The sequence below is a fragment of the Podarcis erhardii genome (assembly GCF_964252035.2).
Source record: "Podarcis erhardii genome assembly, chromosome: 18".
Taxonomy (NCBI): Eukaryota; Metazoa; Chordata; class Lepidosauria; order Squamata; family Lacertidae; genus Podarcis; species Podarcis erhardii.
The window spans coordinates 2,529,605-2,547,340 of record NC_138516.1 but is presented as its reverse complement, the minus strand read 5'-3'; the positions used below and the strand labels follow the sequence as shown (position 1 = coordinate 2,547,340).

General features: G+C 46.2%; 1 protein-coding gene across 2 annotated transcripts in view; it reads left to right on the top strand.

Annotated features, from left to right (window-relative positions):
- The first annotated feature begins 4,503 nt into the window (after positions 1–4,503).
- Positions 4,504–17,736, top strand: part of CSNK1G2 (casein kinase 1 gamma 2) — a 33,301-nt gene continuing 20,068 nt past the window's right edge. For both annotated transcript variants that reach the window (XM_081846302.1, XM_081846301.1), the window contains exons 1-3: positions 4,504–5,111; positions 16,345–16,385; positions 16,691–16,760. In XM_081846302.1, the coding sequence (XP_081702428.1) occupies positions 4,925–5,111; positions 16,345–16,385; positions 16,691–16,760 (298 nt within the window). In that variant the 5' untranslated portion in view covers positions 4,504–4,924. The remainder of the gene's footprint in view (positions 5,112–16,344; positions 16,386–16,690; positions 16,761–17,736) is intronic.

Genomic DNA, 17,736 nt, shown 5'->3' with positions numbered 1-17,736 from the left:
TAAGAACTTAATTCGTTCCAGAGGTTCGTTCTTAACCTGAAACTGTTCTTAATCTGAAGCACCACTTTAGCTAATGAGGCCTCCTGCTGCCGCCGGACTGCCAGAGCATGATTTCTGTTCTCATCCTGAAGCAAAGTTCTTAACCCGATGTACTATTTCTGGGTTAGCGGAGTCTGTAACCTGAAGCGTATGTAACCCGAGGTACCACTGTACTATTAACATTTGTGGACCGCCTTTCATCAGCAGATTTCGGGCTGGTTTGCAACATAAAAATATGCAAACCTGGCTCCATGACTGCTGTACTTTTTGTGTTGATAACAGGAAAAAACCCGAAAGAAAACGGGTTGCTGTTTTTTTGCTGGTGGAGAAAGTGTGTCTGAAACTGGACAGAGACTTTTGCAAGAGTCACAGCTCCCTAGAATCTCTTGGGGACAGCTGATATATTTTGTGTTTGTAACACAGCACTGAACGTGGCACATATTAGCCGTGTGCGCATGGATTTGTGGAGGGGCCAGTTTTCCCTCCTGGGCAGCCCCACTCTTAGCCAAACCTTCGCCGCCAGCTCTGCCGTGGTTCTGCCGGCACCGTGGTTCCGCTCGTCTGTTTATGATGTGGCTTCCTTTTTTCCCAGAGCCCGGCCTCCTCCTCCTCCTCCTCCTCCTCCTCCTCCTCCTCCTCCTCCTCCTCCTCCTCCTCCTCCTCCTCCTCCTCCTCTTTGACGTAGAGTCGGCCGATGCGCTCGTTAGGTCTCTGAGAACTTGCTTGGTGGCGCTTCCTCCCTCCTCTCCCCGCCTGCTTTCGGCTGTCAAACCAGGAAATAGAAAAAGAGTCTCCGTTTGCTGGGTTAGAGAGACACACACGGAAGCGTTTCTCCAGGCTGTTCCACGGCAAGGTTTTTCTCTCTCCCCCCGCCCCCTCAGAAAAACCACGCTTGTGCAAATCGGGAGATAGAGATTTATATTTGGGGAAAGTGCAGCCGCCTCTCTGGAGACAAGGAAGGAGAAGGAGGAGGGTAAGGAAGCTGGAAAATGTGTGTTAAACACACCGTGGGAACAAGGTGGACCTCTGGTTCTGGTTTGGAGTCCCAGGATCCTGTTTCTGTGGGTCACCTGGGTGCTGTGGGTATGCTCAAGGGGGCGACCCCTGGTCCTTTCGCCTGTTCTCTGCTTCCTCCCCGTGTCTTGGTGCATAAGATTTGCACCCCCTTCCCGTTCTGTCTGTGTTTACCTGAGCTCAGAAACTTGGCAATTTCCTGGTATCTTGAATCTTGGGGAGAACTTTGGACGTGTGAGGCTACTGGGCGGCAGCAGTGTTTGTTCACAGGATCCGAAAAACTTCCCTTCCGCATCGAGAACGTAGAAAGCTAGCTCATCAACGTTCCGGTCCCTTTGTCATGCTAGCTTTCCCCTGGCGAGAAGTTAGAACGTTATTTTATTCTTGGGCTTCACCTCATCTTTGTTTCCATGCGTGTAGAAAGCTAGTCCTTCAGCAGCCCTGCCTCCTTGGCACGGCGGCTTTCCACTGGCAAGACGTCAGAACTTTATTCAAAATTAACCCTCTTTAGCTCCCTCTTTAATTAGGGAGGACGAGCCCGCCTTCCCACGCCTCGCTGGCAAGCCCTTGGGAGTTTGCTGCCATTTCTCCCCTCTTCAAGAGAGGCCTCTCCTAATCCAGATTAACAGGGCACCTTTTAAAAAAACTGGGTGTTTTGGTTCTTGGGGGGGGCAGTTCCCCCCTGCCCCTTGCACCAGCCACAAGCCCCTTCACTTATTCTTATTATTCTTATTATTCTTATTCTTATTATAATTATTAGTGAAATGCTTCCCTAAGGGAGAAAATCAAAACTGCAATTCTGGACCATGGTTTCCTGGGATTGTGAGCGCAGTTGCGTTCTGAGGGGCTTCTTGAGAAAGCGATGGCGCTGTGAGACACATAGTGCACGGCTTACCTGCGGAACTCTCTGCTGCAGTGGTCAGCAGCGGACACCAATCTTGGATTGCTTTGCCAGAGGGTTGGGCAAATCTGTGGAGGAGGAGAGGGCTGTCGATGGCTACTAGCCACAAGGCCCCTCTGCTCTGCCACCAGGGCTGGGGGAATAATGCTTCTGAACGCGAGTTGTTGTGGGACGGAAGGGAGCTCTTGCACCCAGGTCCATTTACGCCCTTCAACCAAGGTTTCAGGGGCCATTTGGCAATGAGTTCTATATATGAGTTCCCAGCTTTGCTCATGCTATTTGCTGTTGTTGTTTAGTTGTTTAGTCGTGTCCGACTCTTTGTGACCCCCTGGACAAGAGCACGCCAGGCTCTCCTGTCTTCCACTGCCTCCCGCAGTTTGGTCAAACTCATGAGAACACTGTCCCACCATCTCCTCCTCTGTCGTCCCCTTCTCCTTCTGCCCTCCATCTTTCCCAGCATCAGGGTCTTTTCCAGGGAGTCTTCCCTTCCCATGAGGTGGCCAAAGTCTTGGAGCCTCAGCTTCAGGATCTGTCCTTCCAGTGAGCACTCAGGGCTGATTTCCTTCAGAACGGATAGGTTTGATCTTCTTGCAGTCCATGGGACTCTCAAGAGTCTCCTCCAGCACCAGAATTCAAAAGCATCCATTCTTCGGCAATCAGCCTTCTTTATGGTCCAGCTCTCACTTCCATCCATCTCAACTGGGAAAACCATAGCTTTAACTATATGGACCTTTGCTGGCAAGGTGATGTCTCTGCTTTTTAAGATGCTGTCTAGCTCATGCTATACCAGCAGATAATGACTTGGCCGCTAAGCTCACTTGCGGGCTGCCTCTCCGCCCAGCCTTCCTCACAGGACTGTCGTGGGAGACTAAACATGGAGGGGGAGAGCCACATACATGCCACAATAGGAATACAATAGAATGGGGACGTCCAACTCCCAGTAGACTGCGATCTGCTTGCAGCATAAAAAAATGGGCAGTGATCTACCCAAAATTGTGGAGCTTTTTTTAGTAAGCCAAAGTTGGTTGGTTGGTTGGTTGGTTGGTTTTTTTGCTTTTTCTGCTTTTTTGTAAGGAGAGCGCTGAGGGGCCAGAGGTCAACCAGGAACGATCTCCCAGTTGGACATGCCTGCAATACAGTGGGACCTCTGGTTGCGAACGGGATCCGTTCCGGAGGCCCGTTCGCAACATGAAAAGAGCGCAACCCGCAGTGGCGCACCTGCACACGTGCAGGTTGTGATTTGCCGCTTCTGCGCATGACATCATTTTGCGCTCATGTGCAAGTGGCGAAACCCGGAAGTAACCCTTTCCGGTACTTCCGGGTCGCTGTGGGACGCAACCTGAAAGAACGTAACGTGAAGTGGACGTAACATGAGGTATGACTGTAGAATTAACGGCTCTCATGATGGACTACAGTGGTACCTCGGGTTACAGACGCTTCAGGTTACAGACTCCACTAACCCAGAAATATTACCTCAGGTTAAGAACTTTGCTTCAGGATGAGAACAGAAATCGTGCGGCGGCAGCAGGAGGCCCCCATTAGCTAAAGTGGTACCTCAGGTTAAGATCAGTTTCATGTTAAGAACGGACCTCCGGAACGAATTAAGTTCTTAACCCGAGGTACCACTGTATATGGAACTTGCAGAACTGTCTGGGAGACTCCGAGACCAGAGAGAAGAGACGTTGGAAGAAGAATGGAAGAAGTTTAAGGAATATTTGAAGAAATATGTTAATATTTAAATCTTAGAATAGCTTGGAAGTGGATAAAGGCTGTAGGGTTAGAAGTAGAAGATGGTGTATTTTAAAATAGTATTATTTGTTAGTGATAAAATGTGAAGTTTTTTATGGTTAAAGTAAGTGTGATAAAAAAAATAGGGTTAGAAATTATGATATATGTAAACTGCTAAAGATGAAGTAAAATGAAAATCAGATAGGTGGGACTTGGGGAAGCCCACTTAACAATATTTAGAAAAATAAGGATAAGACAAGAATCTGTTTGTATTGTTTGTTTTTCTGTTTGTGTTCTTTATTTGTGTTATAAAATGAATAAAACATTTTGAAGAAGAAAAAAGAATTAACGGCTCTCATGAAAAATTGGCTTGTACAGTGGTACCTCGGGTTACATACCATAGCTGTCAACCTTCCCTTTTTTTGCGGGAAATTCCCTTATTCCAACGCCGTTTCCCGCTGCTATCCCGGATTGTTAGATATCCCGTAGACTGTCCCCGGGACAGGTGAGGCTGCTGATCCCTTATTTTCAAATCTGAAAGTTGACATACGCTTCAGGTTACAGACGCTTCAGGTTACAGACTCCGCTAACCCAGAAATAGTACCTCGGGTTAAGAACTTTGCTTCAGAATGAGAACAGAAATCGTGCGGTGGCAGCGGGAGGCCCCATTAGCTAAAGGTGCTTCAGGTTAAGAACAGTTTCAGGTCAAGAACAGACCTCCAGAACGAATTAAGTACTTAGCCCAAGGTACTGCTGTACCTGAAATACAACTCTGTGGATGCTTGTTTCGTATGCTAACCTGCCCTCTGTTCCCCCTCCAGCTCGCACGTGAAGCGTTGTCGCAGGACAGCCCCTCTGAATCTCCCCCTTGCCGCCATGTCGCCGTCTTCGGAGAGCAGCCCGCTGCAGGCGCCGGAAGGAACCCCCACGGCCCCTTCGAGGAGAGGACCCCCGGCCCACTAGCGCGGCACATGCGGGTGGCGGTCCGCCCCCTGGCACCCTCCCCTCCTCCTCCTCCTCCTCCTCTACCCGGGATGGTTTACTGACCAAGAAAAGAGAAGCGGCGTTTTCAACCTCCTTTTCCTCTTCTCTCGCTTTCGCGCTCCCCTTCCCCTCCTTCCCCCTGACCCCCTCCCCCGCCCCCGCCCCGCCCTGACCCCCCAGCCAGCCCCCGCAACGTTTCGGCCCTCGGATTTGCATGGCAGCGGCATAACCGTGGAGAAGCCGGGGTACCACAAACTTATGGATTTTGATAAGAGAGGAGGCAAAGGGGACGCGGAAGAAGGGCGAAGGATGTCTAAGACAGGGAGCGGCCGCAACACGCACGGGAGCCGGACGTCCGGGACCAACTCTGGAGTCTTAATGGTCGGCCCGAACTTCCGTGTCGGGAAGAAGATCGGGTGCGGGAACTTTGGGGAGCTTCGACTAGGTAAGTCTCTGCACCTTCCCGTCCATGGCCTGTTTTCAAATTCCAAGAAAAAAGCACACCAAGAACTCAGGCTGATGTAAGTTTCAGTAGTGGGAGTGGTCCTTACTCGCAAGTCAATGTTGTTGTGTCCGCCTCTTCGTGACCCCCTGGACCAGAGCACGCCAGGCACTCCTGTCTTCCACTGCCTCCCACATTTTGGTCAAACTCATGCTGGTAGCTTGGAGAACACTGTCCCACCATCTCGTCCTCCGTCATCCCCTTCTCCTTGCGCCCTCCATCTTTCCCAACATCAGGGTCTTTTCCAGGGAGTCTTCTCTTCTCATGAGGTGGCCAAAGTCTTGGAGCCTCAGCTTCAGGATCTGTCCTTCCAGTGAGCACTCAGGGCTGATTTCCTTCAGAATGGAGAGGTTGGATCTTCTTGCAGTCCAATGGACTCTCAAGTGTCTCCTCCAGCACCATCGCAGGTCAATAGTCAATAGTAACAAAAACTAATCCATTCACAAGTATGTATTCTGACAAGGATTACAAACTCTAACAGAGATTACAAACTCTAGCTCATAAAAATATGTATAACCCTTTAAAAATTAGGTAAGGACCCAAATGTTATATAATACTGTTTTACAAATTATAATTTATGATAATTTAGAATTTAAATGTATCTTTATGTAATATTTGATACTTCCAGCTGATGAAGGTGAATACATCGAAACAGGGCCCTGTCCTGGTTTCTGATCCATAATTGACTTCTGACTTCTGCTCAGTGATTGAAACTAAGACCTCCATGACGAATCTGACTATGGAATAACATGAATTTATCTCTACTCATAAACTCTTCTCTCTACTTCTGTAACGAGTTATTGTGTTATACATATTTTTATGAGTTTGAGTTTGTAATCTCTGTTAGAGTTTGTAATCCTTGTCAGAATACATACTTTTGAATGGATTAGTTTTTGTTACTATTGACTATTTATTTGCGAGTAGGGACCACTCCCACTACTGAAACTTACATTGGCCTGAGTTCTTGGTGTGCTTTTTTCTTGGTATATTTAATAAGAAGAACTCCCAACTGTTTTCAAATTCCACCCTGCTTTCTGAACGCAATGCATTCCCAGGAAATGGTTTGCTGAATGAGCTGGCTGACGATTCCCATTATTTATAGGGACATTAGATGCATGCTTTCTGTCCCAAACTGTTGCAGACCCCCCAGTAAAAGTCAAACAAACAGGGGAGAAACCTGATACGTCTCATTTCTCCTGCTCCTTGGTTTGTTCCATCTCTCTCCCTCCCTGTGTGGTTTCTGCCCAAAAATGGCTTCCGCTGACCAGCAAAACACAAGCAGGTGTGGAAGTGGACACACTCTGGCAGTCTGGATATTTGAAGCATCCATTCGTGTATCAAGGTTTGGGTATAATTACTTAACTGAGATTTTGGATAACGGGCCTTTCCTGCTAGTGGGAGCTGGGCATGTATAAAATGTGGAGGATGATTAGAACAACAGGTGAAAATGAAAAGGTGAGAGGCAAAACTCTGAAGCAGGTACGCAGAATGAGTGCAGTTGCACATGGGTTGAAATAGAATCTCAGCGTAATGTGATGTTCAAGCTTACGATGAAGGTTGTCTTGGAAATTATGGTTCCACAGTGAATGTCAAATCATATATAAAGTGCCCGCAGGTTCTAGTCTGTGTTGAAATCTCAAATTGCACATGATTTTCTCCATGACAACGACTACATCAATAATAATAATTTTTTAATTTAAATGCTGCCCATCTATTGTGTTGCTCCAACCACTCTGGGGGGCTCCCAACTAAGTATTAAAAACCCAATAAAACATCAAGCATCAAAAACTTCCCTATACAGGGCTGCCTTCTGGTGTCTTCTAAAAGTCAGTTCTTTTATCTCCTTGACATCCGACGGGAGGGCGTTCCACAGGGTGGGCACCACCACCGAGAAGGCCCTCTGCCTGGTTCCCTGTAACCTCGCTTCTTGATTGGGGTGGAGACGCTCCTTCAGGTATACTTGGCCTTTGAGGCCGTATAGGTCTTTAAAGGTCAACACCAACACTTTGAATTGTGCTCCGAAACGTACTGGGAGCCAATGTAGATCCTTTAGGACCGGAGTTGTATGGTTCCAGTCCCCAGTCCAGCTGCTGCATTCTGGATTAGTTGTAGTTTTCGAGTCACCTTCAAAGGCAGTCCCACATAGAGCGCATTGCAGTAGTCCAAGCGAGAGATAACTGGAGCATGCACCACTCTGGCGAGACAGGGAGCGTCTCAGATGGAGCTGGTAGACAGCCGCCCTGGATGCAGAACTGACCTGCGCCTCCATGGACAGCAGTGAGTCCAAAATGTCCCCCAGGCTGCTCACCTGCTCCTTCCGGGGCACAGTTACCACTTTCAGGACCCCACACCTACCTGCCCCCCAGAAACAACAATCCGTTAGCCGCCATCCATCCTCCAACCGCCTCCAGACATTCACACATCCCAGAATGGGCATCTGTTGCAAGATTTGGGGCTGTTTCTCCGTTGAGTTGCAATTGCCAGTCAAACTGCCCAGTTCATTCTGTTGCAGCCACCGCAGCCGAGGTTTCAGGTGGCATTTGGCAATTAGCTTACGTATCTGAGTTTCTAACACTGTGATCTTGCCGCCTAGCTGAGCACCAGCAATGTTTGCAGACCCTGGCAGCGCCAGTCTGTATCCCTGGGAGGATAAGTCCCGGGTGCCAGCTGGAGAGTAGCCCCTCTCGGTTGCTCTGCTGCTAAGGCTATATTTTCCGCTACATCCTCCCAAATGCCAGGGATTATCTCTCCTCCTTTATCCTCCGCCGCCCGCAGGCCAAGCCTCTCGTTGCGGCCACCCCCTGGCAGACAGACAGACAGATCTCCGCTCAGCTGGAGCTCCCACACTCTGATTTATTTATTTTTGTTCCTTCATTCACTCCACCCAAGCCCAGATCCATAGCTGTCAACGTTTCCCTCTTTTTTCAGGGGAATTCCCTTATTCCACATAGGATTCCTCGCAAGAAAAGGGAAAAGTTGACAGCTATGCCCACATCAGGTTTCCTTTTCCGGGTCGTGTTCCTCAGAGACGTGGTATTTTGAATGTCGCACTCATCAGTTCCCCAACCCCGCAAAAACCCCTGCTTCTAGACTTGAAAGCAATCATAGAATCAAAGAATCGTAGAGGGGGAAGGGACCTCTGAGGGTCATCCAGTCCAACCCCCGGCAACGCAGGAATCAACATCTCAAGCATCCGTGACAGAAGGTCACTGAGATATCTGTGGCCATGGAACTGAGCAGGATTTTTCAAAAATCTGGTGTGCCTGGGCAGAGAGTAGCATTATTCTCTGCGCAAATTAAATTTCTGCAAACACAAAAAGTTTGTAGGCCTTAAAATAAGGCAGCCCACTGCGAATTGAGCTGAATTTTACAGAAAATGAGTTCTATCTGTGTGTGTGAACATATGCAAATTAAATTTATACAGAATCAAAAGTTTCTGGGGATTTTAGACTGAAGGCATTCCACACAGTGAAGTAGCAGCCGCAGTGGAATTGTGTAGGATTTTTCAGAAGGGTGTCTGTGTTTGCAAGGAACACGGATGTCTCTGCGTAAATTAAATTACTACAAAAGTTTTTAGACCTTAAGACTAAATGCACGAGACCCAGCAAAATAGCCACAGGACGGAGCAGAGGAGTTGTAGTCGCTAATAATAATAATAATAATAATAATAATAATAATAATAATAATAATAATATTTATACCCTGCCCATCTGGCTGGGCTTCCCCAGCCACTCTGGGTGGCTTCCAACCGAAAAACAATACAGCATCAGACTTTTAAATCTTCCCTAAACAGGGCCGCCTTCAGTTGTCCTTTAAAAGTAAAATAGTTGTTTATCTCTTTGACATCTGGTGGGAGGGCGTTGCACAGGGCAGGCGCCACCACCGAGAAGGCCCTCTGCCTTGTTCCCTGTAACCTTACTTCTCGTATAGTTGCTTTCCCTGTGCAAAACAAACTTTATGCAAATGGACGGCGTCATGCATGTTGCAAATACAGGTTATGACCCCTGTACTTTTAATTCCATTTCCCTTTTAATTTGCATACCTCCTTTCTATATTGCCCGGCCTATAGATTTGAGTTTCTAACAGTGCTGGCATCATATTTTTGTCCTATTTATTTATAAATACACACCCACACCCCCTTTTTTTTTTTTTTTTTTTGGAAAACCTGCTTTCTCCTCCTCCAGTGGTCGTTTCCAGGCTGTCTCCAAGGGCGGCCCCAGGGGCAGAGCATTGCAACAGTCCAGCTTGGAAGCGCCCAGGCGGCAAACAAGGTGGCCCCCTCCCAGCGCTGCTGGACTACCAACTCCCACCGTGCAGTGTGTAAAATAGCAAAGGACAATGGGAGTTGTAGTCCACCACCACCAAAACCTCCATGCCGAGCGGCCGAAATCAGTTTTCCCCCCAGGAAGGGGCAGAAACTGGTGGGTGCCCCAGAATCCTTTGCAACACAGAGAGGTTCTGTGGTCGTTTTATGGGGCGGATTGGGATGGGCGAGCAGGCAAGCAAATGTGGCAAAGGTATTTTGCCGTGTGGGAATTTCTTTCCAGAGAAGGCAGGGGGCACACGTATTTCCGCTTGGCGGCGGCGATGAGCCCCAGCGCAAAAGCTTCCCTCTGCCGGACGCCCTTGAAATCGGACCCTCGAGGTCCGTATTCTTTCATTTCCTTTATTTTTATTTTTTAAATTAAATGCTTGGAACGCCTCTGGAACAGGAAAGGTCAGGAGAGATGCAAAGCGCTGATGTCCGGGAGCAGCTGCGAGAGAGGAGGGGGCAGATTTGCACGTAGAAGAGCCACAAGGACAAATTGTTTTGAGGGGGACAGCGAAGGAACGTTTGGCTGTTTCACCGTGACCTCATAGCATTCCTTGCCCTCTGCTCGGGAAGGGACAGGCTGCCAGCTTTCCATGGGGCCATCAGAGAATTGGAAATTTGTCCCCCACCCCTTGAGAAGCATCTGTTGTCGGTGCAAAGCCTTTCACTCTCTAGCAGAGGGTGTTGTCTCTGTGTGAGTTGCTGTTCCTGAGCTGTTGCTCCTCTAATTAATCAATCAATTTCGCTACTTTAAAATGTGGATTTTTTTAAATTAAAAAATTGTATTTATGCAGTTATTTTTGTAACCCTGAAAAACGATTTGTATACTTATTTATTGCATGGTATATCAATAATAAGGGACACGGGTGGCACTGTGGGTTAAACCACTGAGCCTAGGACTTGCCGATCAGAAGGTCGGCGGTTTGAATCCTTGCGACGGGGTGAGCTCCCGTTGCTCGGTCCCTTCTCCTGCCAACCTAGCAGTTCGAAAGCACGTCAGAGTGCAAGTAGGTATCACTCCGGCGGGAAGGTAAATGGCCTTTCCGTGCGCTGCTCTGGTTTTGCCAGAAGCGGCTTAGTCATGCTGGCCACATGACCCAAAAGCTGTATGCCGGCTCCCTCGGCCAGTAAAGCGAGATGAGCGCCACAACCCCAGAGTTGGACACGACTGGACCTAATGGTCAGGGGTCCCTTTACCTTTATATCAATAATAATAATAATAATAATAAATTTATACCCCACCTACTCTGGGTGGCTTCCAACAGAATATTAAAATACAATAATCTATTGAACATTAAAAGCTTCCCTAAAAGCTTCAATTGCCTAATAAGTATTTTCTTAATTTCACTTTATTTTTTAAGCGGCGTAAACTGCTTAGAGACTCCTTTCTGTTGCACTGTGCATTTATTTATTTATTTAAATTTTTAAAAATATGCCATTCTGTCTATTCCTATGCTTCGTTTCATGTCACAACTGATGGTGATATTTTTTATACCCCACCCATCTCCCTGTGTTGCCCCAGGCACTCTGGGCTGCTTCCAACATATATAAAAACATAATAAAACATTGCAAAACTTCCCTATACAGGGCTGCTTTCAGATGTCTAAAGGTTGTATAGTTACTCATCTCCTTGACATAAATCTCCTTGAATAAATTATTGCAATTTATTTGATTTAGATATCCCCCTTTTAAATCCCAGGACAGTGTACATTAAAAACACATATGATGGAATCATGATGTGTGTGTGCTATGCAAAAATCACAATGCAGAAAAAACTCTGAAGCCAGCCAATGCCTCTACATAACTCCATCCTTATTTCAGACATTGTGATATATCAGTATATCAGTCTATCGCGATGTTTAGCTGGTGATATATCACAACGTTGAAAGCCAGATATCGCCCAGCCCTACCACCACCCTCTCCCCAGCTTTAGCCAGCCAGTAGATTAGTTAATGGCCAAAGAGGAATGCTTTTGCTTGGCACCTGAAGACATGTAATGAAGGCTCCAGGCAAGCCTCTCTGGGGAGAGCATCCCACAGGCGGGAGCCACCACCAAAAAGGCCCCGCTTTCGTGTTGCCACCCTCTGAACTTCTTGGGGAAGGAGGACAGGTGTGATGGCCTGGGACTTGGGCTCGGACTCTGAACCAGAGGAGTCTCAGTCTGCACCGGATCCTTTGCCTCAGGCATCACCTGAACCATGTCTGGGGCCTGATCCTGAAGAGTCCCAGTCTGCACTGGGGTTCCCCTGCAACAAACCCCAGCTGGGCCGAGTCAGGGGCCTGAGCCTGCCCTGGCTCCAGATGCGGGGATGACCTCGTTGCCTCCAGCTGGGCCATCACTTACAGCTGCTCCACTACCGGTTGGGTCAGGGGAGGCTGAGGCAGCCTCTGGGTCTAGTAACCCTCCAACGTCTCCTGAGCTGCAGAGACTGAGGTCTGAGAGAAGGCGAGACCTGAGTACTCGCAGGAGGAGTGCTCACCTTCGGGCGAAACAGGGAGGCGAGTCGCCGGGGGATCAGGACTGGCTGCTACCCCGACAAAGATAAAAGGCTGACGGACCCTGCCCCAGGTTGCGGGAGCAACACTGCTGTATTCTAGATTCTGTACCTGTCATTGCCTCATGTCCTGCCTTGGCCCTGTCGGACTGACACCTAGCAGAACCTTTGGATTCTGGACCGGACCTGGACTGCGATTCTCGGGTTACCCCCGGGTCCAGCACAACATGTTATTATCGTTCATGGGACTTTAGAGTGTGCTTTGCCTCCCCAAGGAGCCCAACCAGGGCAAGCGGACACGCCGTGTAAAAGCGAAAAACGCTCAAAACATTGCAAACGCCGATTGCCATCTGCAAACATTCGAAAATCAGGTTGCAGTGAAAAGCATTTTCCCCTCGGATGATCTCGGGGGGGGGGGGGGGTCCAGGAAGAGGTTTTCTTCCGCCACCAAATGCCTAGGTTAAACCGGAATGTTTTCAAATTCCCACACTTCTTTTTCCTAAGTCTGGGGTTGTTCTGCTGGGCTGGGCTGGCTCCGTTTAAGGCGCCCGCCCGCCCCCCGCAAAATGGATGCTGCAAAATAGTTGCTCACTGCTGCTCACGGCTTGTGTAAAATGGCCAAATAACTTAATCCTGAGTTTGCTTCTTTCCTCCTCCTGCCAAGTCCATTTTCCTTTCATGCTGTGTACTTTTTAGATTGTAAGCCCCAAAGGCAGGGATCTGTTTCTCTCTCTCCTCTTTTAAGTGGTCTGTAATCTACTTTGGGAGCTTTCTTTGGTGGGAGGAAACTATTTATTTATTTATTTATTTATTTATTTATTAAATTGGGAGGAAACTATTTAAATAACTGAATCGGGTGCACATTGGACAAAGGAGAAGAATTTGTCCATGATGTCAAGAGTTTTTTCAGGCAGAACACTCATTGAGTCTTGACGAGTTACTTTTAAGGCAATTATGCCACAGGCCAAATGAAACCGATTTATCAATCACACCCTTTACCTCTTGGAAGGGTTATGTAATCTGAGGTGCGGAAGAACAAGAAAAGAAAAACCTGGATGTAATCAGGAAATTTTGAAGGCAATTGAATATGATGATGCTAATGTATTCTTGGTGCAGAATGTGAATAAATATGCCAACTGGATTTAGTAACTGCAAACCTTTTTTTAAAAAAAGAATTAGGAATATCAGGAGAACGTGTTGCACTTTATATGATCTTGAAAAGATTATTTATATGAGAATACTTATATTTTTTTTTTCATAAAAAAGCAGTTTACAACAAAAATACAGTAAAAGCATACCAAAAAAACCCAAAAAACCCCCCACAATGGTTAAAACATCAGTCAGTTCCACCTAACCATTTAACCATTGTGGGAAAGATATATTCTTAACTGCCTACATAGGCCTGGCAGAATAGACAGGTTTTCAGGAGGTGTTTAAAAGTTGAATCTCAAGTGGCAGAGAGTTCCGCAGGGCTGGGCTGATAACACTAAAGGCTTGGGTTCCTTGTTGTCAAACGAACCTCAACAACCCTGGGAATGATCCAACGATTCTCCTGCAGGTAGTCTCAGCGATCAAGCTAGGGCTATGAGGGTTCAGCCGAGTCCTGAAAAGCTTTAATTTTCACCCACCTATCTTATTTTTGGAATGGTTGTTAAGTGTCGATAAACATTGCGATGGAAAATCTTTCCCCATAAACTTCCATGAGGGCTTTTTTTTTGGTGATGCTGCAAATTATGGGTTGTCCTGCTCTAAGGAGACCCATTGGACCAGAGTTGAGTCACACCCACCCAGTTTCAGTGGATCTGAGCAGGATTTAGTTGGGCACAACCCTTGCATGGTATGTTTTACCTATTGATAAGTCGTATATTTAAGTATCGATTCAATTAAATTTGCCCATTTTTTAATAGGATGCCTCTGTGCAGATGAGGGCTGATTTTTCAACTGCCTTTAGGATCTGCTTTTGAAAATCTTCCTTCTTAGCTTATTTTCAAATGCATTTGAGAACAGCCACCACCTTCTGTGATTAGATGTGACTGCTGTATTTCAGGGGGTTGGACTAGATGACTCTGGGGTTCCCTTTCCAGTTCTACCATTCTGTGATTCAGTGACAAACAAATTATTAACTGTAAGATAATCCTGGCATTCCTGGTTATTCAAAGCCAGCAAAAAGAAAAAGGCCCGTTTCACGAATCGTTCACACTTGATAGACTGCGTACCCAACTTTGTTAAAAGTTGTACTAAATTATTAAAAGTTAATCATTATTTATCAGTTAATTTGTTTGTAATTAGCAAGAGGTGCAGTACAGGAATACGCAGCTGTCCCTGACGGGGATCAAACCTGCAACCTTGGCATTTATCAGCACCACGCTCTAACCAACAGAGCTGTTCGCTTGGGGAAGAAACATAACACAACAAACAGAACAAATTCCAGCCAACAGATACTTTATAATGCTGCTTTGAATTTTAATCTGTCTTTTTTTTTTTTTTTAAGTCTGTTGCCCATTTTAATTTCTTAAACGTTTCGAATTATTTTTGTTCGTTGTGTTTTATCGATGGTTTTATTGTTTTGTCGTCTTTCGTAAGCTGGTTATTTATGAAATACTGTATTTTTCCGTGTATAAGACTATATCCCCCCCCCCCAAAAAAATTTAAGTTTAAAATTGTGGGTCGTCTTATATACGGAATGTTGCAAGTAATTATTTATTAATTTTGGGCTCCAAAAATACATGGAAAAAATATGGTAATAATAATAAAACTTCCTCAGAACCGCAAGGGGAGAGGCACTCTGTACATGCACGGCAACACCCTTATCGTACAATAGGCTTTTCATTCCTTTGAAAGAGAGAGAGAGAGAGAGAAGAGAGAGATGCAATGGTTCTACCATTAGTACCTGATAACGATGGTTTGGAAGAGAACACTTTTTATTTATTGGATGTTAAAAAAGTGGGGGAGGACACAAGATTTACCCACCTGGGAAGAATGGCAGATGAAGGTGATGGACTATATGGGATTGGCGGAAATGACTGGCAGAATCCGAGACCAGGGAGAAGAGTCGGTGGAAGAAGATTGGAAGAAATTTAAAGACTATTTACAGAAACACTGTAAAATTAATATCTGTTAGAAGGATGTTGGAGCAATATTATATGATTTTAGCAGGAAGGATATAAAGGATTTGGGAATAACTGACTGTTAATTGGTGAAAAGAGGAAAAGTAAAGCTACATTATATTAAGACAATTTACAGGACAAAAATTTTTTAAAAAGGGAAAGGATTTGCTGAAATAGATAATAGACCTAGAATACAAAAAAGGGAGGTGTGAGGAGGTCAAGGAAATAAGCTAATGAAAGAATGGTAATGAGGAGATCTGATGCATTTTCTTTCTTGCGTTTTTGTTTTTGTTTAATGGGCTTTATTTCTCTGTTGTTGTTTTTTCCTCTTTTTTATATTGTGGTGTGTTGTTTTGTTTTTGTTTAATGTGGTATGTTTATTTTTTCTTTCTGTAATTGTTGAAACTTTAATAAATATTATTTTTTTAAAAAAAGAAAAAATAAATAAATAAGTGGGGGAGGAGCATGGTACAGTGGATGCTCGGGTTGCGAACGTGATCTCTGTGGGATTCGGCACGTCTGTGCATGCGCAAAGCATGATTTAGTGCTTCTGCGCATGCGCGACCACCAAAACTCGGAAGTAACCCGTTCCGGTACTTCTGGGTTTCGGCGGTCTGTAACCCGAAAAAACGCAACCTGAAGCAGCTGTAACCCAAGGTATGAATGTATTTGTGGACAGAATATTATACAGTCATACCTCATGTTGCGTCCGCTTCATGTTACGTTCTTTCAGGTTATGTCCCGCGGCGACCCGGGAGTACCGGAAAGGGTTACTTCCGGGTTTCACTGCTCGCACATGCGCAGAAGCGCAAAATGACATCATGCGCAGAAGCGGCAAATCGCAACCCGTGTGTGCGCAGACGCGCTGCTGTGCGCTGCGCACTTTTCATGTTGCGAACGGGCCTCTGGAACGGATCCCGTTCGCAACCAGAGGTCCCACTGTAATCACAACAGACAGTGATACTTAAATTGTAAATCCCCTTTTTTAAAAAGCATTCGTAAGTGGGCTTATACCATCTTTTGCAGACATAGGTCTCTCACAAAGAATAATGGAGTCGGAAGAGGGGCCTCCAGAGTCATCTAGTCCAACCCTCTGCAATGCAGGATTTTTTTTACCCAATGTGGGGCTCAAACTCTGGGATTAACTGTCATGGAATTTTCTAGTGTGGAGATCCTAAATTAGGATTTGTGTGTGTGTGTAATTGTCTCTTTTTTTGTCTAAATTCGTTTCTTCTTCTTTTTTTAAAAAACCTTTCTTATAGGGAAGAACCTCTATACGAACGAATATGTAGCGATCAAGTTGGTAAGTGATCTTCTGATAATAGGTTGGTTCTCTGGGTTTGTCTGTTTTTAAATGGGTCTGTCTCTTCTTTCTTCCCATCCTTATCTTTAGGTAGGGACCATTGTTTTTCAAAATATTATTATTATTATTATTATTATTATTATTATTATTATTATTATTTATTATCTAGTTGGCCACTGTGAGAACAGTAAGCTGAACTAAATGATCCGCTGGCCTGATTGAGCAGGCAGACTCTGATGTTGCCCCATTTGCACCGGAAAATAAAGGGATTTTTGCAGCTCTCCATTCTCTCTTCCTCTCTCCAGGAACCCATCAAGTCCAGAGCTCCTCAGCTCCACCTGGAATACAGGTTCTACAAACAGCTGGGAAATGCAGGTGGGTAGCGGGCTGGCCGGTCTTGCGTGCCGTACACACGCCGCAGAGGGGCTTCGGAAGAAACTGTAATAAACGAAAATCTGCCCTGGTTCCCTTATGGGGGACACAAGAGCCCTTATAGAGTCCCTTGCAGGTTCTCCATCGGTTGGAGAAAAGAACAGAGGCTAACCAGAGAATCTTGAGAAGCAAAGCAGCTAGTAAGCCTGATCTTTATTGAACTCTTGCAACAGGGTGCCCCCTTCACACGCAGGAGAAGGAGGAGGACCCCGAACCAAGGTGTGGCTGCCCTTATATAGACGTTTTAAATTGCCCGCCCTGGAGTCCAAGACCACCCCCAGAAACATCATACCTGCATCACAGAAAGGGTGATCTACAACAGAAATCTGAGTGCGTTGCTGACCTCCTGTCTGGCAGGTTACTGTTAATGCTCTCTTGATTGGATATCCAGGGGAGCCTGGCCAGTCTTTTGTAATGACAAATACTTAGTTCCTCAGTCAGGTCACAGGCTCACCCTATTCATACACAGACATACCCTTAAGGCAGGATTTGCGAAGGAAAGGACAATGGGGAGGCTTTTCCATTTTCCTTGACCTTGCAGAGAAGTCATTTGGTCAGTCTGGGAGTCAAAATGGTTTCAGGGCTGTTCTCCTGTGCTACTTCAGGCATGTGGTTTATATATTTATGTACGTGTTTGCTTGGTACATTTATGAACATTTATTTTATATATATATAAAAAGGTAAAGGGACCCCTGACCGTTAGGTCCAGTCGTGACCGACTCTGGGGTTGCGGCGCTCATCTCGCTTTACTGGCCGAGGGAGCCGGCGTACAGCTTCCGGGTCATGTGGCCAGCATGATTAAGCCGCTTCTGGCAAACCAGACCAGCGCACGGAAATGCCGTTTACCTTCCCGCCGGAGCGGTACCTAGTTATCTACTTGCACTTTGACGTGCTTTCAAACTGCTAGGTTGGCAGGAGC